General features: G+C 37.4%; 2 protein-coding genes across 2 annotated transcripts in view; one reads left to right on the top strand and one right to left on the bottom strand.

The window, feature by feature from the left end:
• The window catches only part of egln1a (egl-9 family hypoxia-inducible factor 1a), a 119,638-nt gene extending 104,380 nt beyond the window's left edge, over nucleotides 1-15,258 (bottom strand). Inside the window, exon 1 of the mRNA XM_028820596.2 lies at nucleotides 14,225-15,258. Within this exon, the coding sequence (XP_028676429.1) occupies nucleotides 14,225-14,878 (654 nt within the window). The 5' untranslated portion in view covers nucleotides 14,879-15,258. The remainder of the gene's footprint in view (nucleotides 1-14,224) is intronic.
• An 11,075-nt stretch (nucleotides 15,259-26,333) lies between these two features.
• The window catches only part of tsnax (translin-associated factor X), an 88,804-nt gene continuing 87,480 nt past the window's right edge, over nucleotides 26,334-27,657 (top strand). Inside the window, exon 1 of the mRNA XM_028820560.2 lies at nucleotides 26,334-26,492. Within this exon, the coding sequence (XP_028676393.1) occupies nucleotides 26,477-26,492 (16 nt within the window). The 5' untranslated portion in view covers nucleotides 26,334-26,476. The remainder of the gene's footprint in view (nucleotides 26,493-27,657) is intronic.

Here is a 27,657-nt window from a genome sequence, read left to right as displayed (position 1 = left end):
GTCAACACCACCGCCTACACTCATGAACTCTTTCTCAAGAATCAGCATCAAAATACTCTTATACATTCAGTCATTGCAAAGGTAAAACAAAGTATATTACATTATACAGTGCACTGCATACAGTTACCAAATTGGTACTATAAACAAAACATACATCTAATGTTGTCCAACTGATGAGTTCAAATGCTATTTCAAACCATATGATTTAAAAATATTTTAATTACTTTAATCCTTGTTATATTTTGAATTACCAAAGGAAAACAAAATAAAAACCCTTCCATTTAATATCAAGCTAGGGTTCACAGTGATCTGAAATGTGTGTTAGCAAGAGTACAGTGGTGGTCATGCACCTGACATTAGTCAGTAAAATCCTGTCTATCCAGCAGAAACATCTTTACATGCTATGACATAACCACCAAAATCAGCAAATCTGAGTAAGTGCATCAAATTTCTTCCCACCACGAAGTTCCATTCTAACACCTTAAATACTTCTTTCACAACTTTTTGAAGGAAGGCTTGAAGGCTGGCTTTCACTCATCTTCTGTTAGTTTGTTTATGAACAACTGACTAAATTGTGAAATTTTAGCTTACTAATACTGAAAAATTAAGGGTGAATGTAGACTTACTTTCAAAATTGAGCTTCTGACTTTTTTATGTCATTCTCTAGTAAAAAAAGTGGGAGTCAGCTACTGTTGCTATGGACTGATCTGAACTGATATTCCAAAAAAAAAAAAAAAATTTTTAATTAGGTTACATGGATCCACTCATTGTACACTTATGTATAAAAGACAGCCTTGGCTGACAGTAATTTTGTTTCATTGCAATAAAACAATTTACTGCTAGAACATGGAACAAACTATTTTCCTAATATTTAGTTTATGTCCTGGTATGCAACATGCTTTCACAAAATTTATCATAAAATAAAGACACTAAACTAGGGTGGTACCTGAGAGGGAAAAAAGACAAGTCACTTCAAAGTGAAAAGTGTCTTACTTTCAAGTTTTAGTTACACTGACTGCTTATACATGTAGATATTTGTCTCTCCTTCTCCCTTCTTTGTCCAGGATCTGTGGATCCACACTGTATTTTAGTCATGTTTCTCAACTTTCCTTACAACAAATGGAAATAAATAGCACCCATGAGGACACTAAGAGAAATTTACTAAATTAGAATAATCCAATTCAATTAGCATCTATTAGATTTGACAAAAACAGAAAAAGAAACAATTTTTTTTTTAATTCATAAACCAAGTTCAAAATGAAGTCTACTTAAAATAGCATCACATAATACATCTCTCAAAAAAACTGACATACAGCCATGTGAAGGGTGTATGGAACTAAAGTACTTTAAAGACATAAGATATTTATCCAATCTAATGTCTTTATAGGGAAAAAAAACTCTGCTGATTTTATTAACAATTATTTTCCTAAATTCAGAATATTTGCACTGCACATAGTGACCAAGGTGGTCTTTCTAGACAATTTATGGGTGGTAAGTCAACTTACTGGTTAAAAGTTTAACATTTTTTTATTGTAGCATGTTCTTTCTTTCAGCATAGTTGCATGGTTTGCTTCACTCTAGGGCTATCATGATTAATCGAAGTAACTGACTAAAAATTTTAATTGAATTGTATTTTCTAACTTGACTAGTTGTTCCTTCCCCTTTCCAAAATTGCATGCTGAGTTTTGAGTAGGCTAAGCATGGCCGCAGCTGCAGCACATTCAGCAGAAAAAGGTCCCTTCAAGTATTGGGCAAAATTCTCCTTTGTCAGGGAGTATTTCATAAGAAAGTCTAAGAAAATAATTGTTAATTGTGTAAAAAACAGATGGTGTTCCACAACAGTATCAGCTCAATGCACGACCACCTGAAGAGGAAAGCACAGGACACGCCAACAATACTGTAACACACTTACACTTTTACAGTAGCTGTTTGACATTAGCTCTTTTAGGGTTGTCAATCTGGTTACAGTATCTTGAGAAATTCATGCAGTGATGAAAGTTAAAGCCATACTTCTTCAGACAGAACAGATAGTTACTTGCATGTTCAATGAAGCAAAATAATGTACATAGGCTAGCTGAATACGATAGACTAGTCTGTTAATTGCACTTACTAGCTTTATCTAGGGTAGACTTGCATATTCTTCCTGTGCCAAATATTTATGCCAGGGATGGCAGCTTGCAACTGTTTAACTGTCTTCCGAGTGTTTTAGAAACAAAAATTATTATCAGTTGTTGTCAGAAAAATATATATCATCCTATATAAACACAGATCACTCTATTATGAAGTTATTTTTTGTTGTTTTCTTTAATCATTAAAATTATAAAAATAAAATCACATTCAAAAATACAGCACAGTTGATGCATTTGATCCATATTAAAAATGGGTTTCTGTCATAGCAACACGCAGCTGTCCACCTGCTGGTGAGTTAGCTTTTATAAAAAGAAACACAATTTCTGCTCCAGTTTAGATTGACAAATGTGTGACTGTGCAGGTCTGTAAAATATTGGTTTTAATGTTAAAAATGTATGCATGTTTTGAGTAAAATAGTTCGGGGATCTTTCCACATTCTCTCTTAAGTCAGTGCAAACAGGCTGATGATCGTCCATCCTCCCTTACCTGGCTGAAAGGAGCGACTAGAACAGCAACTTTCAGGTTACACTGAAATTTGCTTATTGTTTAGCAGAACAACTGTTCCAAGTTAACTCATTTGTGTGTTTCACATAACTCTTTGCGCAAGACTTTTGATGGATTATTACTACACACTTATTTAGGTGTAACCTACTGCTTAAGATATTAAGGTTGCTTTTGAAAAAGTGAAAAATTGCAGACAAGCATCAAGAATTTGAAATTAACAAAGGGATTAACTCAGGTATTGTAGTTGTCATTTGACCTAGTATCAGAATGCACAAGATATGTGATATGAGTGACTGTGACCAATGCATGATTGATCTCATCATTTCAGAAACGGCTACCCTCTTGAGACTGTGATACACTAGTTTTGACAGCTTACAGAAAATTAATGATAAAAAACCCTCTGTGGGTGAAAACACCTTGTTAATAAGGGAAGCCACAGGAGAATGGTCATACTCTTTCAAAAATTATCAGCAAGGATACAAATGCACAAACAACAGCACTTTACAGCACTAATGTGGAGACGTGTCTGAATGCACAATGCATCACACATTGAAGTGGAGGGGCTACAGATTACAGAAGTAACAGACGGTCAGATTTTACTCCTGTTAACTAAGAACTGGAAGATGTATTTATAGTGGACACGAGGTCAACAAAATTCAATTTCTGAAAATTGGCTAAACATTTTCTGTTCTGGTAAATCTTGATTTCTGCTGCAACATGCAGGTGATACAGTCAAAAATTGAAGTAAATAACATTGACTCATCCTGCTTTGTGTCTTAAGATACAGCCTGCTGATGGCAATGTAATGGTGTAGGAATTTTTTGGTAAACATTAGGCCCCCAAATATCAACTGACAGTTATTTGAATGCCACAGAATACTGTATCTAAACATTGATGCAAACCATGAACACCCTTTTACAGCCAAAGGCTAACCCAGCAACAAATTCATCATATCAGGCTGGTTTCACAAACATGATACCGACTTCAGATCTCAATCCAACCAGTTGGAATAAAATACAAAAGGAATATTTTCAACAATTTGCTGAATCCATGTCTCAAAGATTTTGGACAGTCCTAGAGGCAAAATACAGTTCTACTTGGTACAATAGGTATATCTAAAAAAGACACTATTTATTATAACCAAGAGACCTATAACTCAATCCTCTTCACATAATTCTACAACACATGAACATTTTTGTCTCCTCCATCATTAATCTGTGCAAAGAGAAAATAAAACTGGTAGGTCCAAAGACAATTCACTTGAGCCAAAGCAGAATTAAACACTCAATAAAAACAGCCAGTCTAAAAGTGAGCCTGTGGATATAATGCTATGGTTCACCCATAGACATATGCCATAGATATTTTAGACACAAACAAAACCAAGTCTTTTAAAACTAGCTTCTTATGTTATATAAACCACTGATCACATTTTAATGAGTCACCTGGGAATACTAATTATAACATAGTGGATGATTTTTATTTTTAATATAGTTTAAAGTTTCACCAAATTATCCCGTTTTATGGCCTGTGAATTTTGCTACTCAGACACACTCAAAAGGTCATCTAAAAACCATAGCATTAAAACAAGTGGAGTTCAGTGTACATCTGCTTGAACTTAACTTTTGTAGAGTGATCTTAGCATCTCTTTGTTTCCCTGCTTTTCATTTCCATTTTCATTTGATTTGTTGACCTTTGTGCCTTGTTTAATGGAACATGTGCCCATGTGTGGTTGCTTCTACCATTTTGTGAACCAATTTAGCATGGGTTTTGTCAAATCAAAATAAATATAACATGCATTATCCTTGCATTTTACTAATATGTAGCATTCAGAAATTATCTGACAGCTAGCAAAAATAGTAATCTGTTAAATTTTGATGTATCTGTTGTGACAGATAGGGGCACTGTTGACCCCTTGAACCCTCAGACAACACGTTCTTGACACCAGGTAAAATTCCAATATTATATTTATTTTTATAATAATGTGCACAAAGCACCTCCACTCCACAATACTCAATAATAATTCAATAATCAATACACTAATCCTCCACTCCCAGCAGCTGTCACCCTTCCTCCCAACTCAGCTCACTGATGGGATCTTCCACAGTCCTTTTTAAAGTCCTTGACCCGGAAGTGCCTCTGTCCCTCAGTCCACGTGACTTCCTAGCACTTCCGGGTCAGATCAAAACTTCTTTGTCTTCAGCCCGGAAGCACTTCATTTCTTCTGTCCTCGTGACGAGGTAGTATTTCCGGGCTATAGTGAAAAATATAAATCCTTGTGCCTCCCTGCAGCGTCCCCCATGGTATCCAGCAGGGCTGTGAAGGAAAACTCCAATATCCATGATGCCCTGCGGGAATTCGGGGCACCTCCATGTTGCAGGGAGGACTCCACCTAGCGGTGTGGGGGTATTGGCCAGAATACACTGCCGGCAATCTCTCACACTGTTAAATTTTTGATGTATTGCTTTTCATTACAGAAGATCATTACCCATCATTCAGTTTTTAACCCACTTCAGTTCAGAGTCACAAGCTTACCCAGATCTTGAGATTTGAAGTTATACGTAATTGTTTTATTTTTTTTTTTTTTAAATAAACTTACAGGTTATTAAGAATTACAATAAAGAAAGAATCAAATAAGCACAAGCAATATTACACTGCTGCATCACAATGATGTAAACTTTTTTTTTTTTTTTTTTTTTTAAATCAACTAGCTTTTGCTTACATTCTATTAGGACTGATCTTGTCCAGGATTTTAAATCACCTGTAGCTCGCAAACCGTTTGAACTACTGACCTGAAATTTAGTACACATATACTACGTGATGTCTACTATCTGCTTTCGGGGTGATGATCGACTTCCAAGGTTATTCCTCTTTTTATTTTAAATTTTATTTTATTGTAGAATCAACTCTCAGCAGCAGTCAGCAGGGCGGCCATGCGGTGCATGCGTACAGGCGCCGTTCTAATTCCACCTTCACTGTCACTTCCCCTGAATGATATCTTAAATCATTCTTGAGGCAGATTGAAGACTTAAGGGCAAACTTAAGTGAAAAATTAAGGAATTAAGTGAAAAATTAAGGAAAACGTACTAAGTAATTGCAACACAAACATTGACTTAATCAGTTTTAACGCAAAAAGATGCCAACGAAAGAAGAGAAGCAGTGGGCCGCTAGGGTGGAGAAAAGAAGAGCAGCTCAGGAAGCAGCAAGTGCATCAACCACTGAGAAAACAAATGTTACACGTACAGAGAGAGTATGAAAACTAGGGATGCTCAAGCCAAGTGTATTCATTGTACATTAATTGTGCAATGCGCTGTTACTGGCTGCCTAATAATGCCTTTCATTCTTTTTCTTAACAATCAACATCTTACAGAAGATATCGCTCTGACACCTGCATGACCACATCCTTTGCATTGTACTTTCTTTTATAAGAAGAATCACTTCCAAGTGAAACAAGCTAGGGAAAAAAGATTTTTTTTTCAGTACATGTATCTGTGTTTTGCAGTCGACTTATGGCACGTTGTGAAAGGTATAAGATGAAGGTGTACTGTTCCAAACTTTCTAAAATATATAATAGTTCTCTTTATAATTTTTTTGAAAGGATTTCTCTCTCTTTACTTCAAATATCAACTGTCTTACTCCCTCTCTCTTTGCTAAATCTAGATGTTAAGAAAAAAATCTAAAGTCAATACCTTATACAACTTTTTTTTTTAATATATAGCCATTATTATCCATTAAAAAAAAGAAATAAGTTACTGGCTGGTGGTAACTTTTACAAGTCCACAATGTGATCAGGTAGGTGACTCTGCTCAGTTAGACAGAGTTGTGATTTGTAGCAATTTTAAATCAAATCTGAATGATTTTAATAACCCGGTTATAGGTAATGTATTATTTAAAACTGTGTTTAAGTTGTCTATGCATTTTTTTAACATCTTATTATGAACAACATATTATATATTTTAGCTTCATGAATTAATAGATGAACGGTTTGTGCGTGAACAGTTTAAATAAACACGTGGCTTTAATAAATACATTTTCAAGTGTATTCTGTAACTCAACAAAATGATTAAATATGAATAGATAATTATATTGCGGAATAGAAAGTAGTGCTTACAGGGTAAAGTAACAATTTTTACTAACTCCAACCCAGACCATAGGAGTAGCATTTACCACTTTAAAAAAAATTCTTACATTAGGTCTCAACTATACAACTGGCATCAGACATGTTTTAAGTAAAAGAGAAATGTAAATGGCGTTTTATAGCACATCCTCACCAAAGAACCTTCTGAAACATTTCAAAAAACAAGAATACTAGCTTTCCAAAAAATTAAGAGAGTTGCTTGTTTTACATTTTATAATTTTTAGTTAAAGTTTACTTGACAGGAAAGTGAGATACAGTTGGTTCTATATCAAACTACTGTATTAAAAACAAACTCAGTGAAAGATATAACCACTAATGTGTTTTTGCTTTTTCCATACAGGATTAGAATAATATGAAAATAAGTTGCCTCACCTTACCGTATCCTTGCAAAAGCAAAATGGCAAAAAACATTTCTAATAGTGATACAGACATACAGACATTTTACTGACTGCACAACATAAAACAAACCATTGGAACTTACTCAGCCTATTGTAGGACGCTCATAGGCTATCACCCAACTAAATCTACATCAAAGAGATATTACTTCTTTCCATCATACTAATGCATATTAAGTAATGACCATGCTAATTAATTATTGATTTTATTAGGTCATAACTCCTGTAATAGTCAAGTGACTATGCCATAATTCAAACATTATGCTGTTGGCTATGTGATTATGTTGGTAAAGTTATGCATTTAGTATATTGAATATTTGTTTATTCTGAGAAGGCAGTGCCTAAACCTAGATCTAGACCTATAATTAGTTTTGCAATGTATTAAAACAATAATCAAACATATAAACTGCAACATGCACAAAAAAATTATGCAGATTATAAATCACTGTTCTCATGTACTATCACAAAAAAAGCAAAAGATGAAGACTTCTGACCCACAGAAGTTATATAGCAGCACAATAATTCACAAATGAAGAAATCCAATATGGTAATTTCTCTGTATGAACCAAATTACCACTCACACTGAAAAAATCTGAATTCATGCAGCTACTTCACTATTTAGGTGGCAAATACAAAATGATGTATGCAAATAACAAATAGAATTTCTTAGACACAGAATGAATAGTACAGTATTTGAAATGGTATCATATGCTGCATTAGTTGTTAACAGAGCAACCTGGATAAAATGTCAATAATTAACTTTGTAGTGGCATTATTTCATCTGATGCCATTATACACACTACAGTATGGAAGACACCAAATTATCAACTAATCCATGCTGGGTTGAAAGATAAAAATCTGCTTAAAACCCATGGAATTCTAAGGAACTTAAGAGTAGGGATGCACCGATACCGAAACGGGTATCTGGTATTGGCCTCGATACCACATTTTCTAAAGTACTCGTACTCGTTAAAAGTTCCCCGATACCGGGGACCGATACCACGGTCTGAGAAATGTCTATGTTTGAGCGGCGTGTAAGGGGTTAATCACAGGCGCCGAGTGCACCGCCCCCAGGCCACGGCTGCAGCTCAGAGCGGGGAGAAGGCAAGGCGAGACATGTCAGCCGTGTAGAACTATTTCAAAGTGAATGAAGACGACAAAACAAAGACGGACTGCAAATTGTGCTCAGCGAAATTGTCCAGAGGAGGCTCAAAAGGTAGCGCATTTAACACAAGTAATTTAATCAAGCACCTAAAATCCCAACATGACGAGTACAAAGAGTTTACCCACGCTTCTAAACCAACACAACCCACGCTGCAGCAAACTCTTGCAAGACGAGAGAAAGTGTCCAGAGACGATCCACGTGCTGTGAAAATAACACAGGCAATTATCGAGTACATTGCATTGAGTGACCAGCCACTCTCGGAGGTAGAAAATGTGGGATTCCTGCGTCTCCTCCATGTTCTGGAGCCCAGATATGATGTCCGAAGCCTCCGCTACATGACTGACACGGAGCTGCCTAAACTACACGACTCCATGAAAAAACATATCCACAGCCTACTGCAAGCCTCCTCTGCGTTTAGTTTCACCATGGATATTTGGACAAGCAGTGTTAGCCCTGTGTCGCTAATTAGCCTAACCTCCCAGTGGATAGACGAGAGTTTCACGCCGCAATGAGCCATATTACATGCGAAACAATTCCGCGGCTCGCACACCAGCCAGGCTATAGCGCATGTGTTTGAGGAAATGCTCCAGACATGGGGTATACCTAAAACATCAGTACATGTTGTGCTTCGTGACAATGCCAAAAACATGATCAAAGCCATGAATGACGCAGGGCTCCCAAGTCTGCCGTGTGTCGCGCACACGCTCCAACTGGCTGTTCACGAGGGCTTATTAGCACTGAGGAGCATAGCTGATGCTATAGCAGTGGGGCGGAAAATAGTTGGGCATTTTAAACATTCCGCCTTAGCCTACTCCCGCCTCGAGGACATTCAGGGACAGCTCAACCAGCCAATAAAGAGACTGCAGCAGGATGTACAGACGCGCTGGAACAGCACGTATTACATGCTCCAGTCCCTCATTGAGCAAAAGCGAGTGCTGGGGGTGTATGTGTCCGAGCATGAACTCCCTGACTATCCCACCGCTCACCAATGGGCTCTTATGGAGAAGACTGTTGCCATCCTCGCCCCCTTTGAGGAACTAACTAAAAAAGTGAGCAGCTACGACGCACTAGCCTCTGATGTCATCCCAGCTGTGACTGTGCTAGTGAGACTTCTAAACAGAGAAACAGACGAGGACCACGGCGTCAAGACAATGAAAGCAACCTTACTGGCAGCTGTCAAGAAGCGCTTCAGTGACGTCAAGACCAACCCACTGTACTTCATCTCCGCCATACTTGACCCAAGTTAACGTCTGTGTGCTATAGGTATTCAATGATAAACTACAGTACTAAATGTAAGATTAATTTCCATCTGAAATATTATATTATATTTTTGTAACTAAAATACACAAATACAAATGTATGCAATATATATAATATGAAATATATTTCCCTTATTACTACCAGAAAGCCAAATGGCTGGCATTTGTGACAGTGGTTTAGGGGAAACTAAAATCAGTCCTATTTTTCCACATATTAATACATTCATGAATTTTGTTCAGGTATAAAGATCGCTTCTTCTCCAACAACACTGCTCCGGAGGCCAAGCTGCACCTGAAGCAGGAGCTGCAGATGATGTCCAGAGCTGAGGCAGAGGGGAGTCGGGCAGAAGCTGCAGAACCTCCTGCTAAACTGTTCCTCAAGGCCCAGGCCAGCACTAGCAGCAGTCTGGACACTGTATTTGAAGAAATCGCTAAGGAGCAGCCCCAGGCAGCACAGCCGCTGGCAGCAGGTGCTGCCATTGAGCTCGACACATACCTCGGAGAGGCCCCAAGCCCTCGTGAAGACAGTCCTCTGAAGTACTGGGGTGTCAACAAAATCAGGTTCCCCACTTTGGCTAAAATGGCCCAGAAATACCTCTCAGCCCCATGTAGCAGTGTGGAAAGTGAAAGGCTTTTTAGCTCAGTGTCACACATTATAGATGAAAACAGAAACAGGCTGACTGCTGATAATGCAGAAAAGCTACTTTTCTTAAAGAAAAACCTGCCAGTCACTTTTTCTAAATAGTCGTCTTAGACTTGATGTTAATACCTACCTCAGTTGCACTGACTGCCACAGTTCTATGTTGGTGGATGTTGTAAGTTTATTCAAATATTGTGCACTAAATAGCAAAGATGTTTATTAATGCCCCTTGTGTTGTCCAAAGCGGTAGAGTTTACAACAAACTGAAAAAAATACTTGAGTTGCACTGTCACTGTTTAAATTATTTTTATAATTATTTATTCTATAATATGTTGCATACAACATGCTTTTCATTTTAAATAAATGTTCTTAATTCCAAACTAGTCCCTTGTTTTTTTTGTTAAATTATATGACTAAAGCTGTTACCTGTAAATTTAAATCATGTTTTTATTAAGTACTCGGTATCGGCGAGTACTGAAATGCAAGTACTCGTACTCGTACTCATTTTCCAAAAAAGTGGTATCGGTGCATCCCTACTTAAGAGTGATACTATTTGTAACCCAGAACAACAGCAGAGAGTGACAGGTGTGGTATGAGTAAAGAAGGGGGAAAAGGAGATAATTTTAATAAAAAGTAAACATAATAAGATGAAAAGAATCAAGGAGCCAAGTACACAATATAGTACCACCCCCAGATGGAACTACACAACAGCTGACACCCTTTCCAAATGATAGACCCCAAAACTAATTTTACTTTTTCCAGAGCGAAACGGGTTACTACAGTCTCTCTATATACACACACATACTTACAGTAAAAGAAAATTAATATATTTATTTATGAACGGTTAAATAATTACATTCAATGTTTATTCATCTTTTGAACTTCTTCAGCACGGGGGTGTAGTGAGCCAAAGTCTATGTGACATAAACAGATGAAGAAGATTCAAGAATAGTGCAGTGTATAGTAATGGGCATTTTGACTGGATATAGATAGATAGATAGATAGATAGATAGATAGATAGATAGATAGATAGATAGATAGATAGATAGATAGATAGATAGATAGATAGATAGATGCCAGCTAACTAAAAAGTAGGTCCTTGGTCTCTGGGAGAACACAGAATCTCAGTATTAAACCTGTGTCAAGAAAGTCACAATACAAAAACAATGTTGTCCAGAACCACGACTCAAAGGTTAGAACATCAGAACACTCTAGACGAGAACAGGCCATTCAGCCCAACAAAGCTCGCCAGTCCTATCCACTTAATTCTTCCAAAAAAACATCAAGTTGAGTTTTGAAAGTCCCCAATGTCTTACTGTCTACCACACTACTTGGTAGCTTATTCCAAGTTTCTATCGTTCTTAAAGTGCTATATGGTGTCAATGCTATCATTGCATTAAACAAATACTGTACCTATATATCAGAGTACAGGGTAGTTCTTAATAAAAGAGGACAAATAAAAATAAAAAGGCCCATTACATTATAATAAATGCTGATCTGAAGAATTATTATTACTTAGAAACTTACTATGCATCCAATGTTTTCTTTGGAGTGTTCTCGACATTTAATGAGCTGCAGTGGTTTATTTTTTTTTTTTATTTCTTAAAAGAAGTTACATAAAAGGTGGAATAATATTTACATTCCTATGCTTTTCTTTACTTCCTTAAAAATGCTTAAATAACCTATTACTGTGCTATATATGAAAAAACGCAACACAACTATGGATATTTAACAGAAATTACCTTAGAGGAGCATTAAGATGATACTTAAGTAAGTAAAGAAACTCATTGCTGTTTTCCGAGTCTCCCCCTTTTAGTATAGAACAGGTATGTATATATTCACTATCTGCATTAATGACAGCAAATGAAAGGTGAACTCCAATTCTGAATTAGATGTTAAACTTTTATCTCTTGGCTGTTTATGGATGTGGACTTAAATTTAAAATTCTCAGCTTCAGTGCCAATCTGTATAACTGATTAAGTCAGATCACTTACCTACCCCTACCCTACAGATGTAACTGTAAAACATAATACTGCAAAAATTACACAAGACAGTGTTTACGATTGAACACCATGAACAATGACATTCCAATAAAACTGCTTCAATATCAATATTAAACTAATGAATTACAAAAATGAAATACTGAGCTCAGTGAAAGACTCTACGCCTTAAAATAACAGAATAAAATAAAAACGAAATTAAAAAATACTTAAAGAAACATAACTGAGAACCAGAACATGATGAATCTAAATAACAGAGAAAAAGGCATGATATTCATTAGATACATAATCATTACTAGGATATGGACATAGGTTTTTGGGAAAGCTGACATATTATCTGGGAGAAATGTTTTTCTTCAGTAGGCACTGCAAGGAGTACCTGAGGAAGTGAGGAATTTATCTGCAAAGTGTCGATACATTTCTGTGATACAAGGGTGCTTGTTAGAAATATGTCAATAAACACTAATAAAATGGATGAATTATTTGTGGTATGCCTAAATAGTAATGGTGAGTTTTTAGGAGTACAGTGCATAAGGGAGCACAAACAAAACAAAGCTGAACTAAAAGTTTATTATGCTATCTTTAGGATAGCGTCTATTAATGAACATTGGACGATAAACCATAAGCCTCCTAAAACTCACCACTGACTTACTGTCTGACTCAGAGTAACTAACTTTAGCGGTCAGAGCTAAAGTAGAAATATGTCAATAATTACCCTGTGCATTTCCAATTTAAGCTGTTTTGGAAAAGTAAATATGCTCAACAAGTACAATATAAGGCAAGATGGTTTTAATCAGAAAATAGCCCATAAAAGTTTCCTTAATATTATGTATATTAGAGATTCCCTGATATAGCGTAGCATTAAAAATGTTTTACTAAGGTTGTGCAAATGTATTACAACAACAGGGCTCATTATATTCATCCACCCACTTTCCAAAGTTGCTTCATCCCAAGGGGAGTTGCGGGAAAGCTGCAGCCTATACCTGCAAGCAAAGGGCATGTGGCAGGAACAATATCTGAAGAGGAGGCATGTCCATCACAGGGATAACAATATTTTAAGCATTTCATAATATTTGTTATAGAGGATGTATCTGTGGTGCACTGATGTACTGTACCAAGGGGCTTATTTGGTCAGCACTGAGGTGCTCTTTGTGTCAGCAGCCATACCACTTGTGCTTCAGAACAGGTAATCCACCTGAAGCCAAGCATGTCCGGAGCAAGCTAGTTCTTGGATGGGAGACCATCTAGGAAAAGCTTAAGCTGCTGCTGGATAAGGTGTTGGTGAGGCTCTTACCCTTTGGTCTGTGTACAGATCCAAATGCCCCAGAGAGCAGTGACAGGAACACTGTGCTGAAAGCATAGTGTCATCTTTCAAATGAGACATACAATCAAAATCCTAACCATGTGTGGTCATAAAAGATTTCTGGGCACCTTCTAAAGAGAGTAGCTAAATTGCCCACCATAGTTTTGTCCATTCTGGCCAACTAGTCATCTCTTGTCTCCAACTGATTATCACTCTGTCTGGTGAGTGTACTGGCACTGCAATGGTTGCTGCTGCATCATCCAGGTGGATGCTACACATTGATGGTAGTCAAAACAGTTCCCCACTGTCTATGTAAAGCACTTTGAGGAGGTTTGAAAACCACCACATAAATGTAACTGATTATTATTTGGATTGTTTTTTACCAAGCCGAGGTTAGCTTGCACTGATATGATCCTGTTATGTATTTTGAAGGATGTGCAGATATGCCTTAATAATAATGGGTCCTGAGGGATGTTTAGAGACACCCAATGACTACAGAAAGTTAATTATGGTTGCACAGATTTACCTCTGGAATGATGTTTACGACTTAGCTGAATAGGATTTTTAGGAGAACCCCAGTGGTGCTTCACCTGTCGGTTACACTTTGCTATCAAAAAGCAGATAATGACATAAGGAGGAGGAGGAGTAGAAGAAGAATGAGAATAATAAGAAAAAAGTGTTGGCTGTGCTTACTTTCGTCCTTCCGTTTATTTTGTAGCTGCCCAACTTGCCATTACAGTGTCTGACGAGATCGTCCATGCGACTCATAAGAAAGCTGATCTTCTCGCAGCCTGACTCCTTACCCTCGATCCAGGTGATTTTATCTCCCCGGATGTCCTTGGATGAATCGCTTTTCTGACTGACCAGCTGACCATCCGTAAACCTGCCTGTCTGGTAGAGGGCTTTCACCTCTCTGAGGATGCTGTCGCCAACCTCATCTCCTAGAAACGTGTCCACCACGCAGATGCCGTGCTTGTTCATAGAGGGCACGATGCACTCCATGGCCAGTTTCTGGGGATGAGTTCTCGTCTGACCATTGGGCTTAAGGTGATTGCTGACGGGCCGGAGAGCGCTGCCACCCGAGCTCTCAGGAGGAGTGGCACGATGATGTGCCCGCTCCGCACTCCCTTCCTCCGGTCCAGCAGGCTTGCCCTTTCCATCGCTCGTGCTCTGACCACTCTCCGCCTCCTTACACACCAGCTTGTGTTTCTTCCAATCCTGTTTTTGGTGCTCCTTGCTACAGTAGAAAGAATTTCTGCAGCGACCACACTTTAGCAGATTCTCCATCTTTCCGCAGAGCTCGCAGTATTGTCGGTCCCGGTCCGTATGGACACTTTCGCCGGCCATACTCCTCGCGAATTGTCGCTACTAAGCCTTTAAATGCCGGGCTGTCACACGCCGCTGCTGCAAACTTTGCAAGTGACCCAAGGCGTACGCAACATAAAAGACAGCCTTCTCCCCTCGACAGCCATACACTTTCATCACCAGCCACCCGCAGTGATACCTCGGCCCTCAGGTTTTGGCCAGGCGGGTCGGCGATAAGCCGAGTGCGTTCCCGCCGCCTCCTTTCGGACTTCACACCCGAGACCACGTACCAGCCTGACACATGGCGCCGCTCGACTAGTCCGTAGCTCACGTACTCCAGTAAAGCGAGCTGCTGACGTCACGATGGTAGGCGGTGGACTCTGCGAGGAGGCGGAGCGCGGGTAGACGGTCGCACTTTTACTGGCGCGATGGGTGGGTTGGCAGTGGTTGCCATTAACGGGGTACTTATCACTTTTTTGTTCCGAAAAAAAAAACAAAATTCTCAAACCTGTGTTAAGTGTTAATTAATCCGTGTTAATTCGCCAATAATAGGATCATCAAGATGAAGCTGTTCTTCGGTTTGCTTTTTTTAAATTCATATTTTTCAAATGAAGTAAATTGCTTCATAAAAATAACAATAGAACGAGTTAAGGCAAGCGAACAGATTTTAGGGCGTTGAACTTTTAGAAACCGTTCAATTTTTTTTATTAATTAATAACCTTACATCACTGACAGTTAAAAGAGACCAGATTGACTCGAGGAGTATTAGTTTCCAGGATGGGTTATTAAAAATACAAACTTCCAGAAAAAATACCTTTGATACAGAACTGACATTAACTATTGGAAAAAAGAACATTCTTAGAATATTTTAACACTAACTTGTGAATGTTGCTGTCAGATATAGACGGCTTATGTATATGTTCCTCTTTTCAGGACATGTCGTAGGTACTGCGCTCAAGTAGTCTACTGAGACATAAGTGAAGTCAAGTCTAGTGGTTTCATTGTCACATTATCCATACACAGTATTGTGACATATAGAGGCACAAAATAACATTTCCCAAGACCGGATGCAACATATAGATAAACAGCGCAAGTACAAGACAAGTGAAAAACTATATAATAAATTAATAAATAATTAATTAATAAATGAGTAGATAGTAATAAATTGAAATAAATAATAAATAAATAACAACTAATAATAAAAACATTAGTAACAAATGTAACAAGTGTACTGCATATAAATAGACTACTAGGTGCAGATGTGAGGGGAGTCGGGCATCACAAACTTAAGAGTCTGAACGATAGAGGGGTAGAAGCTGTTGCAGAACCTGGCATATATGGTTGCCAGGGCAAGTAAATAGTGTCCTCTTGGTACTGGCATTCCTAATGTTAAATAAAGTTAAGGTTCAGAAAAAATGGCAAAATAAAACAGCTTTATCAAGAAAAATTTCAGTGTTTTTTTTTGTTTTTGTTTTTTTTTTTTTTTTGCAGAACCAAGTTTATTCCAAGCAACTAATTCCCAAAAATGAAGATTTTATACAAAGGTGTCTATTGCTGTCTTAAGAGAAGAGGACAAACTTTGATCTAACCAGGAGAGGATGCACATGTTCATAAGAGGATAAGTAATGTACAATAAGAGACCATAGCTAAATTTGTCTTCCTTAAATACAAGTGTCATCTGTAATAGTGAAAAGGTGATTCTGAAATGCTGACCATAATATGCTTTTCCAGCCATCTTCCATCAAATGTCTGTGTTTTTCTATTCATTTTAACCTTTTCTTTTTATTTGACAGTTTCAGATGCCCCTTTTCCTTTGCAACTCTTTCTCTAAGGCCAGCATCCTTGAGTCATCTTTTCTCTTTTCAAAAATCTGAAGCCATCTGTAGTTAGTCTGAATGTTTTCCCATATTTCAGAAGTTTTCTTTCCACATTTTAAAGAATGCTTTGTTGTTGATTGGCGTTACTTGATCATCCTTGTGCATGTCTATGCATTAGTAATTATGTGTTGCAATAGAGTAATGTCTTATTTAAGGATGTTTTCTGCCATGTTCCAGTTGCTACTTGAATAGATTCAAAACCCCATAATATGACTGAAGTTTTCTCTGAAAAGGAGACTAAATGTCTTACATTATGAATCAGCAAGTGCAACCATATAATGCATACATTTTTCTGTATGTCTAACATCTCCTCCACCTCAATTCACTAGTTACAACAAGGACACTGTAAATTAGACCTTTTTAAGGAAGCAGGGTCATCTTAACAGCATCATTGGCCCTCAGGCAAAGTAGTGTGCTGGGCCCCCTGTTTTGACAGCAAAACAGAAACATAAATAGGCATCAGAAACATTATGAGCCCCTATGCTCCTTGGATCTCCAGCCAGTGGCCATTGTGTCCATATGTTAAGATGGCCCTGTAGGGAAGGGTGGGTGAATCATTGAGTGTGCCCTGTGACAGGCTGGTACAATATCCAAGATTGGTTTTACACCTAACACTCAATTAATTTCAATTCAGTTTGTATTTTTGAATATAGCTCTTCACTGAGTGCAGACACAGAGAACTGTGAGAAATTTTCAGGTAAAGTGAAAGTATAGATTTTACAAATTATTAACTATAGAATTAGTACACATATAGATACAGATTTGTTAAAACCCACCAAAACAAACTAGAAATAATTAACATAAATGGAAAACAACAATATCAGTCCATTAATTAATTGTTGAACTATTGTTAAACTAACAGTACTGCTGGAATAGGCATCAACTCCCTATAGGTCTTTTGAATGTTTTTATTTTAAAGTAATTAGCACAGTCCTTAAAACTGCTGCTCCCACAACACCACTGTCCATTGACCAAATCCTACCCCAGATACTGTCTGTGTACATTTTTCATATCCTCTACACAACTGTCACTGTTCATTTACTTTGCATATTGTTTTTCTCTCAAAGGTATGCAGACCAGGTTGTCTTCTCACCATGCCTAACTGAAATAAGTGCCTTCAGAAAGTGAATGAATGATTATTGCAATTTCTTGTTTGCTTTGCAGAATTGCTTTCTTGAGTGGCTGGATGCTCTTTAATTCTGCTGGAGTTTATTTAATTGTTTTGCTCTGTTTTATGAATCGTGGACCAATATATAGTAGCTTGTGTCTGTGTATAAAATAGGTTTTATGTGTAGAAATCATACCTTAATGTTGACATAGTTTTAAAATACATCATTATGAGGCACTTTGCATAACAAATACAGTAAGGATACATTTTAAAAACAGTATAAAACAGCAGATTTCAATAACATTATAATTGTATGACTAAAGTTATCATAATCAGGGAACAACAGAGAGATATAATGGAGTAGATGATCAACCCAGGATAGTATTAGTAGTATTAATGGTAAAGTATTAAAGTAGTAATGGTAGTATTAGGATTAGTACAGTTGGTACCAAAGAGGGGAATAAAAATTCTCTTACAGTCAAGTTGACAGAGATGAAAGAGGGAAAAACTGTAAAAGTTAAGGACTAGTATTATCATTTTATTGCATTTTTTCATTTAACAGACATTGCAAAAGGTAGAGGTTTTATAACATTGCAAGATACTGAGAAATTAATGTATGTTTTTGTTTTTAATTAACTAAGTTTCTGTAATGCACTCCTAACAGGACTACTTAAGAAAGACAGAAATCAGCTGCAGCTACCACAGAATGCAACAGCAAGAAATCCTAACCAGAAAAAGAGAAGCTGAGCATATCTCACCAGTTTTAGCATCATTTACAATGGTTACTTGATTTTAAAATGCTATTTATCCACTTTAGTAAAATGATTAGTGTCCACTATATGTGTACAGTATATCTGTGTCTATCTTATGTTTCTGTCATTCCAAAAGGTGGAATATCACACACATTTTTAGTAATAAAGTGCATTGCATTTGTCATTCCAATAGATGGTGCATCACAAACATTAACACTGGTTTTACAAATCCTATACCAAGTGGCATATAGCAGAGACATGGTGCACTGCAAACATTAACACTGATGTCTATGTTGACTAGTTAGATTCCAACCCATCTTAGACAGTAGCACAGCAAGTGGTATATAAAGCTCTAAATAGTGTTGCTCCTTCTTATATTTTTGAGTGCTTGTTCCCTTACTTTCCCAGTTATTAACTTTTGGTCTTCTAATAGTGGTTTGCTTATTATACCAAGAGCTGGGTATAAAAGAAGAGGTGAAGAGGCCTTTTCCTGTTATGCACCAAAAATCCAAAATGCTTACCAATAGAGATGTGCCAGATAAATACTGTGGAACATAAAAAAAAAAAAACCTTATAAAAACCCACTTGTTTAATTAGGATTTCTTAAGGGCCTTTCTTAGGTTCCACCTGTGATGTTGAAGCATAAGCGGATACTCCAAGTGTGAATAAGCCCCACTTCATCACATCCCATAGGATGAAGCTGAAAAAACAATAGGGAACTGTACATTTCTGATAGGTAGAATACTCAGTGGGGGCTGAATAGTCCTTTGGCCTTGAAACCCTGCAGATTTTTTTTTCTTCTCCAGAATCTCACCCATGGAGTTTTTTTTTATTGTTTCTGTCCTTCCCAGCAATCTCACCATACTATCGGACTTATCTATAGAGACTTAAAAATGTATCTGTATATAAGGACTCTGCTTTTTCTATTACTTGTATATTTATGTTGTGTAGGTGTGTATTAATTTATTCTTTATTATTTTTTGGTATTTATTCATTCTTATACTTATCTATTTCTAATTTGTTTTTCATCTTTTGTAACTTTTTCTTTGACATCTTCTAAAGCACTTTGAGAAACATTCTATATATGAAAATGTGCTATAGAAATGCACGTTGTTGTTGTTAAGCAGAATATGAGAAACTCCACAAATTAAGCTTTACCCACTGACATAGGTAATGGGTTCCAAATGGTAGGAGCTGTAAAGCTGAACGAGTATTCATAGAGAGTTGCAAAACATTAGTTTGTAATTGTGAAAAGATTAACAACAGAGGATCTCAGTTGTCTGGGAGGTTGGTCAAATGCAAGTAATGTTGACAGCCATAATACGGGGTGTTGAAATTACCAGCTTTGTCAGTCAGAAAAAGAGTTTTGAACTTAAACCGATAACATTCAGACAGCCAGCATAGTTGAGTTAGATGTGCTCATTGTGCTTGGTCCACGTCAGAACTCTGGAATCAGTATTTTGAACTTGTTGCAGCTGGTTGATTGTTAGTACAAGCAGATATTTTAAAAGAAAATTGTACTTGATCCGTTTTAGAGGAGATGAAGGCATGAAAGTAGTGCTGTGTCAGAGGAGGAGAGGAAGAGATGAAATCTGCTAATGTTCCTTAAGTGCTAAAACAATGTTTTGACAAGCGTAGAGCACTTTTAAGAACTATTGCAAGGCTAGTTAGAATGTGTGAAGAAACTAAACTTTTATGGTTGAACAGGTGATCCCGCCTATCATATTTGCATTTCCTTTGTATATGGATGTAAAACGTTAGCGGACATCCATGCAGGTATATTGTTTAGACTAACAATGAGTTGTCTAAGCCCATATTGCAGTTGTGTGAGACTTTCATGTAGAAGCTGATTAACATCCACATAGGAGTGAAACCTTAGGTCATGGCAGCCAATTAATTATCCCAGATCTTCCAGAATAAAGCTCAAAAAATAGCTTAGAAAGAGATCAGCTAGGCCACGTGGTCTTTCACTATGCATTCACAAAGCTTTCATGGATCAGCTAACCCTTGTATTTGTAGACACCTGCCGCCCTCTCCATCTTCCAGCTTCTGTCTGCCATACATCATTACAGAAAAGTTCATAATGCAACAGCTCAAGGAAATCAAAGTGACATACCTTAATGACTATTGTGTAGTGGTGCTCACGTCTGTGGCCATGGAATGCTTATGAAGGCTAATAATAATTCATATGGGCGGCTCTGTTCTGGTTTCCTTTGGATATCAAAGTTTAAAGTCAGTAGATGACGCCATCTCTTTGTGTATATAAATTGCCTTTGAACTCTTTAACAGGAAAGGCATATGTGTGAAGATGCTTTTTATGAATTACATCTTGCCTTCAATATATTACAGTTGTGAGCTCCTAACTGGATATAAATGTCCTAATAGAAAGAACACAGGCAGTAAAGATAATCAGCAAAACCTTATCCATTTCCATTTCTTTTTCAAACTTTCACAGCCAGATTGGTGTTTCAGGGTGTGAAAGCTGAAGCCAGCAGGAAATGGAGCTGCAACACCCCATACAACAGATTTTGTCTGGCAATGAAATTTTTTTGTAAAACATCTTGTGATATAATATTAACACTGATTGATTCACAGTGGTGGCGCCACAAACAATGGTTAACTCTGATACCTCACAGTCCCAGGGGAATGGGTTTGAATCTCAGTGTGGTTACTCTCTGTGTTGAGTGTTTCTTGTCTACATGGCTATTTGTTCTTGTCTTTCACTTCCCAAAGATATAATTAATTGTTTTTTTATAAACTGTGCTGTGAAAGAGTATGCCATATCTTGAACTGGTCATGTTCTTGGAAATAGTTGGTGCCTTATGTTCATTATTGCCAGGATAGTCCCTGATTCTCAAAAAAACAAATATTGTCTTAAGTAAACGGATGAAGCTATGGATGACTGGGAGACTAAAATTGTGGCTCCTCTCTACAATAACCCTACAGTTAACAATCTTGCATTGAATCTTTAACATTTTGTTTTCGCCACTCTGTTGTATAATTTCTGATGCTGAGATCAATTAAGCTTATTACCTCATTTATCTGCCCATATGGGCAGCACAGTGGTTAGCACTGGTGCATCCATCATCCTCAGGTCAAATAAGTTTTCTTTATAGAATTTGCACACTCTCCCAATGCTTGTTTGAATTACTGTTTTCTGTGTAGTATTTATGTCTCATATAACCAGACAATTGTTTTAAGTTGAGTGTGAAAATGGGTGTGTGCATGAGTAGACCTTGTGATGGACTCTCTTATGCCCAGTGCTACCAAGACAGACCCTGGTGCTTCAGGAACCTTATCCGAATTAAGCAGGTTTGACATTGTTTATTTGTACATTAGATTCAGAAAGTATTCGGACACCTTCACTTTCCACATACATTATTGTATTGTTGATTTATTTTTAAATGGATCAATCTGCCATTTTTGCACATCTATCTGTAATCAATAACTCATAATCCATCCATTATCCAACCCACTATATCCTAACTACAGGGTCACGGGGGTCTGCTGGAGCCAATCCCAGCCAACACATGGCGCAAGGCAGGAAACAAACCCCGGGCAGGGTGCCAGCCCACCGCAGATAACTCATAATGGCAAAGTGAAAACATGCTTTCAGAAAGGTTTGCAAACTTCTTAAAAATCGAAACTGAAGTCTCTAATTCATATAAGTATTCAGACCCTTTGCTGTAGAAAGCGCTTTGAGTAGTGAGAAAAGTGTTATTTAAATGTAATGGATTATTATAGTATTCCAAATTGTGGTCAGGTGCATCCATTTTGCTTTAATTCTCCTTCAGTTGTGTCTTGCACTTGATTGGAGTCCACCCGTGGCAAGCAGAATTGAGTGAGCATTATTTAGAAAGGCATACAGTTGCACATGTAAGGTCCCACAATTCACACTGCATGTCAGGACAAAAAACAAGCAGTAAAATCTCTGTAGACCACAGCAATCAAACTGTTGTGAAACATAGATCAGATCAAGGGGATAAAACCTTCCCAAAGCTTAAAGTATTCCCAGAAGCATATTGGCCTCAATAATTGTGCAATTGAAGGAGATTTTAACCACCTGTCATTTCGTAGAGTTGAATGTCCAGCTAATCTGTATAACCAGGTAAGAAAGGCCTTGGTCAGGGAGGTGACCAAGAACTCAGTGGTCACTGTAACAGAGTTTCAGTAGACCTCCGCTGAGATGGGAGAACCTGATGAAAGAACAACCATCTCAGTAGTGTTCCACCAATCAGGCATTTATGATAACCTACTTGGAGTTTGCCAAATGGTATTTAAATGACTCTGGTCTGATGATGAAGCATGGAGGTGGTGCTATGGGGGTGCTCTTCAGGGAGAATTATCAAAATTAGGGGTAGGATGAATGCATCCAAATGTGAAGAGGTCTTTGAAAAAAAAAACCTGGTCCAGAGTGCACACAATCTCCGATTGGAGCAACGTTTTACATTTCAGTACAACAATGACCCAAAGCATACAGTCAATACATCACTGGAGTGGCTTCAGGACAAGTCTCTGACTGCCAAAGCTCAGACTTAAACCCCATACATCTATGGAGTGACCTGAACATAGCAGTTTACAGATGCTTTCCATACTAATGGAGCTGGGGCCTCATGCATAACGGCATGCGTAGAATTCACAGTAAAACATGGCGTATAGGCAAAAGCTGAAATACGTGTAGGCCTATGCACAAAAAAATCCAGATGTATAAATCTGGTCAGTGTGAAAAGTAACGCACGTACACGCGCCTGCCGCCACTCCCAGACTCCTCCCGGAATTACGCCTCTTTGAATATGCAAATCAATATAAATAGCCCTTTAGCTCAGCATTCTTTGAAAAGGCAATGGCAAAAGCACAGGGGAAAATAGAAGAATTTCAGCAAATACCAAGTGGAGGCAAGGAAAAACATACTATTTGCTGGTTTTAACAGTGGTATAAACAACAAAAGGAAGTTGATCGAGTGACATAGAATGTCGGAGAAACTCGAAAGCTCAAGTTCACAAAGTTGCACAGTGCCCAAAATAACAAAGATGTTGTCAGATATCAAAGATGCCGCGAAAAGGCAAGTCGTAACCCACTGTTTGAGTGTCATATGAAAGCTTATTAGGGTACAGAGAAAAGAAGAAAAAAAATAGGAACACAGTGGGAAAAAAGCTTGAAATGTCAACTTTAATTCTGAAATTTCCACTTTAATCACATAGTTTATTTTGTCATTAAAGTAGAACATCATAAACTTCATCTTAAAATCGTTTAATTTACTAGTTTCTCAAATACCATTGTAACTAAAGTAGCACGTTAAATGCTTTGTTTTGTATATGTTCTTCTATGTGCTCTATGTGTGTGAATCACTACGTGCTTCTTAAATGGGCTTTCTCTTCCTCCGACAGGTCACAGAATCCATTACATTTGTGATATTACAGCTCTCTGAATAATTAAAATACTGAGATGTATACTTGATATAATTTTCATGATGATAGGAATTAAAGCATGTTATTAAACATGGGAACACGGTGGGACAGTGATAGTGATGAACTGGCGCCTTGTCCAGAGATTATTCCTGCCACCTGCAAGATGCTTGCTGTGCCATGAGCGACCTTCAATGAAATAATTTATTGCAGCAGTATTGTCTGTTTCTAACTTACTAACCCCCAATTCCTGTCCTTCCTTTTCTTTCTCCAAGTAACCAATCGCCACACAATCAGCTCTGTAATAGATGTTAAGCCATCTGTAAGCTTAGAACGCCAATTCTTCAAAACTTTTAAGGAACATTGAAATATCTTTGTAGTATATGTTTAATTATTCCATTCATCTATCCTTCCAGTGTTGCACCAGCCCCAGCAAGAATACAGTGTGAGGCAGGAACAAACTCTGAACGGGGCACTAGATTGTCACTAGCGCTGCGCCACCGTGTCCTCACATGTTTAATTATTAACAATATAGATTATTTATATGATGTTAACATTTTATCTGCATAATGTAATAAACATATTTTGCTGCATTTCATCTTAAAAATGATATCATCTTCATATGTAAATACACTCTTTATGAAGTGGCTCGGGTTCTGCAATATTATAACTGTATCGCAAGTTTACAGTACTGCGGTGGGTTGGCGCCCTGCCTGGGATTGGTTCCCTGCCTTGCGCCCTGTGTTGGCTGGGATTGGCTCCAGCAGACCCCCGTGACCCTGTGTTCGGATTCAGCGGGTTGGAAAATGGATGGATGGATGAAGTTTACAGTGAGGTGATTGTACTAATAAGTACAAACAGTTCTACAAGGAGCACTTGATGAACTGATTGAGTGCGTTTATAGTTCTTGGGATGAAACTGTTTCTGAACCACGAGGTCCGTACAGGAAAGGCTCTAAAGCGTTTGCCATTTGAGAGCAGTTCAATCGACTGTGCGCATGGCTGAGGCAGCATGTGCTTGATGCTGTATACTGATAATTCTCTTTCCGATCAGCTGCTGTAGAGCTGTGATTCCACACTCAGATACAGCGGGATAAATAGTCTGAATGGTGCATTGAGAGAAACAATGCTAAAGCAGCTATGGTATTTGGAATAATTTGGCCATTCCGTGGACCATTATATTATTTCAGGTTAATTACAATCAGATGCCTTAAACTAATAAACAATATGCAGTTAATTTCAGTGTATTTGATAAAGCCGTGCCAGGGATATGGATCTAAAAAAGAAAGGGAAACCACACTGGAACAAAAGCACTGCTTTGACGCTGGGTGCCGCCAGTTTGCAAAACCAAGTGGAGAACTTGCATACGCCAAGCATTTAGCTGGCGTGAAAATGTGCGTGGCTTTAAGCCAAGTTTAGGTTTTAAACATCGTGATGTGAGCGTGGAAACTGGCTTACACAACATTTTTGTGCGTATACACCTTGTACTCTGTAACCTGCCTGAAGAAAGGGCCTGAGCTGCCTCAAAAGCTTACATATTGTAAACTGTTCAGTTAGCGAATAAAAGGTGTCATTTTGCTTGACTTCGCATTTCAAACTTTTCTTAAAAAAAGTTTTAATTTTGTCATTATGGGCTATTATGTTTAAACTGATTGACAAAAAATGGAATATTTATCTGTATAAAATTAAATCTACTTCACAATAAAATGTGCAGAAAGTGAAGGGGTCTGAATACTTTCTGAATCCACCATATAGTATACTGTATGTATATTTAATGATTTTGCTTTATTGATAAATAAAGAAAAGAACCATTTTATACAGCACCTTCCACAAAGAATTGTGATGTTAGAATCCCGCTTTACGTCTATAAAAAGAACGTCAAGACCAGGTAACAGTACAGCTAGTAAAACATATCCTTTATTTGAAATCACTGTTAATAAACTACTTATATGAAATTTTAATATAGAATTTTTATTATATGCATAATGTCTCTGTATCTGAAGTTCAATCGTATTTTTTCATAATTGGTTGTTAATTTTCATTATTGTATTTGCATTGTTTTTGTTCTGATTTAATTGCGAATAAAGAATTTATGAAAGAACAAACTAGTTCTAACTACAATTCCCATAATGCATAACCGATTAATTCCTTAAAGTGACGCGTCCTCTCTGTTAGGCGACCCAATTTCGCCTGTGAAAAAAATCAACACGTGGACTACGCGTAAAGTTTGCAAAAGTAGATAGGTGGGCACCATCTTATCTGAACTTAACCTGCTTTCTAACCTTACAATCGAACGGATTTCTAAGTAATTTAACTTAAGTTCAGGCGCGCTATTGAGATCTGTAGTTTTGGGTCTTTACAGCTCTGCCGTAACAGTCACATGTAAACAATAGGCCACACTGCTGGAGACGTTACTTAGACAGGCCAGTCTAAAGAAGAACTAACGACGTTTCTTTGTTTCTTAGACTCTTTTTATTTGTTTTGCTTCGTTTTGACACCATGAATAGGAAAGAAGGTATCGTGTTTTCATCGTTTGCGTAACGTGAATTGTTGACCTACCTTTATATCTTTATACATTTAACGAAGCTGTACTACAAGATTTCCAGGTTTAGCTCTGCTGCTGTTAACTCCTTGCGAGTTTTTTTAAGCATAATTTCTTATGAACAGACCCTGTATTTCAGTTTATATCATGCATTCAGATTTTCCTTTTTGTCAGATTTTCTTTTAATCTTTAATATGCGGTGGGTGGTCAGTGCTGGTTGCTTAACGGAATCAGTTCGAAGACACGGATATCCATTTACAAAGTGTGTCCTGTATAGTGTTAAAGAGATTTATCTGCATAGTTAAACTGTATAAGATGTGTGCATGAAAGTACCCAGCAATAAACAAGCCTTCTGCCTTTCCACCCTTAAATACAGGTTTTACAGCAGCTGCATAAGCAATTTCACTATATACATAAATGCTTGGTAAAAATAAAATACAGTATTTCACTCAGGATCACTAAGAGGAACAACTCCACAATGGTTAAAGTGTAAGCCAAGCTGCGCAAAAAACAAGCCAGTTTAAGCTTCACGAAGCATTTGCAGTACACAAGACTCACCTAATCAAAGGTTCTCATATCCATAAATAAGTACTCCTTTATGTAATTACATAGTTTATTTAAGTTTATGTGTTATGCGTTTTGTTCTTGTCAAAAACATTTCCAATAGGTTGGGAGATTTTTTTTTTTTATATATAAATGTTTTTTGCTTAAACATAAATAACATTTAGCCTGTCAATACAAGCATCGGAGTAATTTATCAGTGGTTTTTTTGTCAAGATTGTCCTTTTTTGTTTGTTTGGTCATATTCAATATTTGCATCTTAGAGCAGATAAACTTTACTAATCCCATGGAGAGAAAAGCCAAGCAAAATGACACCTTTTATTGGCTAACTAAAAAGATTACAATATGCAAGCTTTCGAGGCAACTCAGGCCCCTTACATCTTGCTTGAAGAAGGGGCCTGAGTTGCCTTGAAAGCTTGCATATTGTAATCTTTTTAGTTAACCAATAAAAGGTGGCATTTTGCTTGGCTTTTCTCTACATTCATAATGGCTAACACGGTACAACACCCTAGTACTAATCCCATGGGGAAATTCAAAAACCTCACAATGTTATAGGGTATAATTTGATTCACTATTG

This window comes from Erpetoichthys calabaricus, chromosome 15, assembly GCF_900747795.2.
Source record: "Erpetoichthys calabaricus chromosome 15, fErpCal1.3, whole genome shotgun sequence".
In the NCBI taxonomy this organism is placed as follows: domain Eukaryota; kingdom Metazoa; phylum Chordata; class Cladistia; order Polypteriformes; family Polypteridae; genus Erpetoichthys; species Erpetoichthys calabaricus.
The sequence above is the reverse complement of the archived record's forward strand: the minus strand, read 5'-3'. Positions and strand labels throughout refer to the sequence as shown.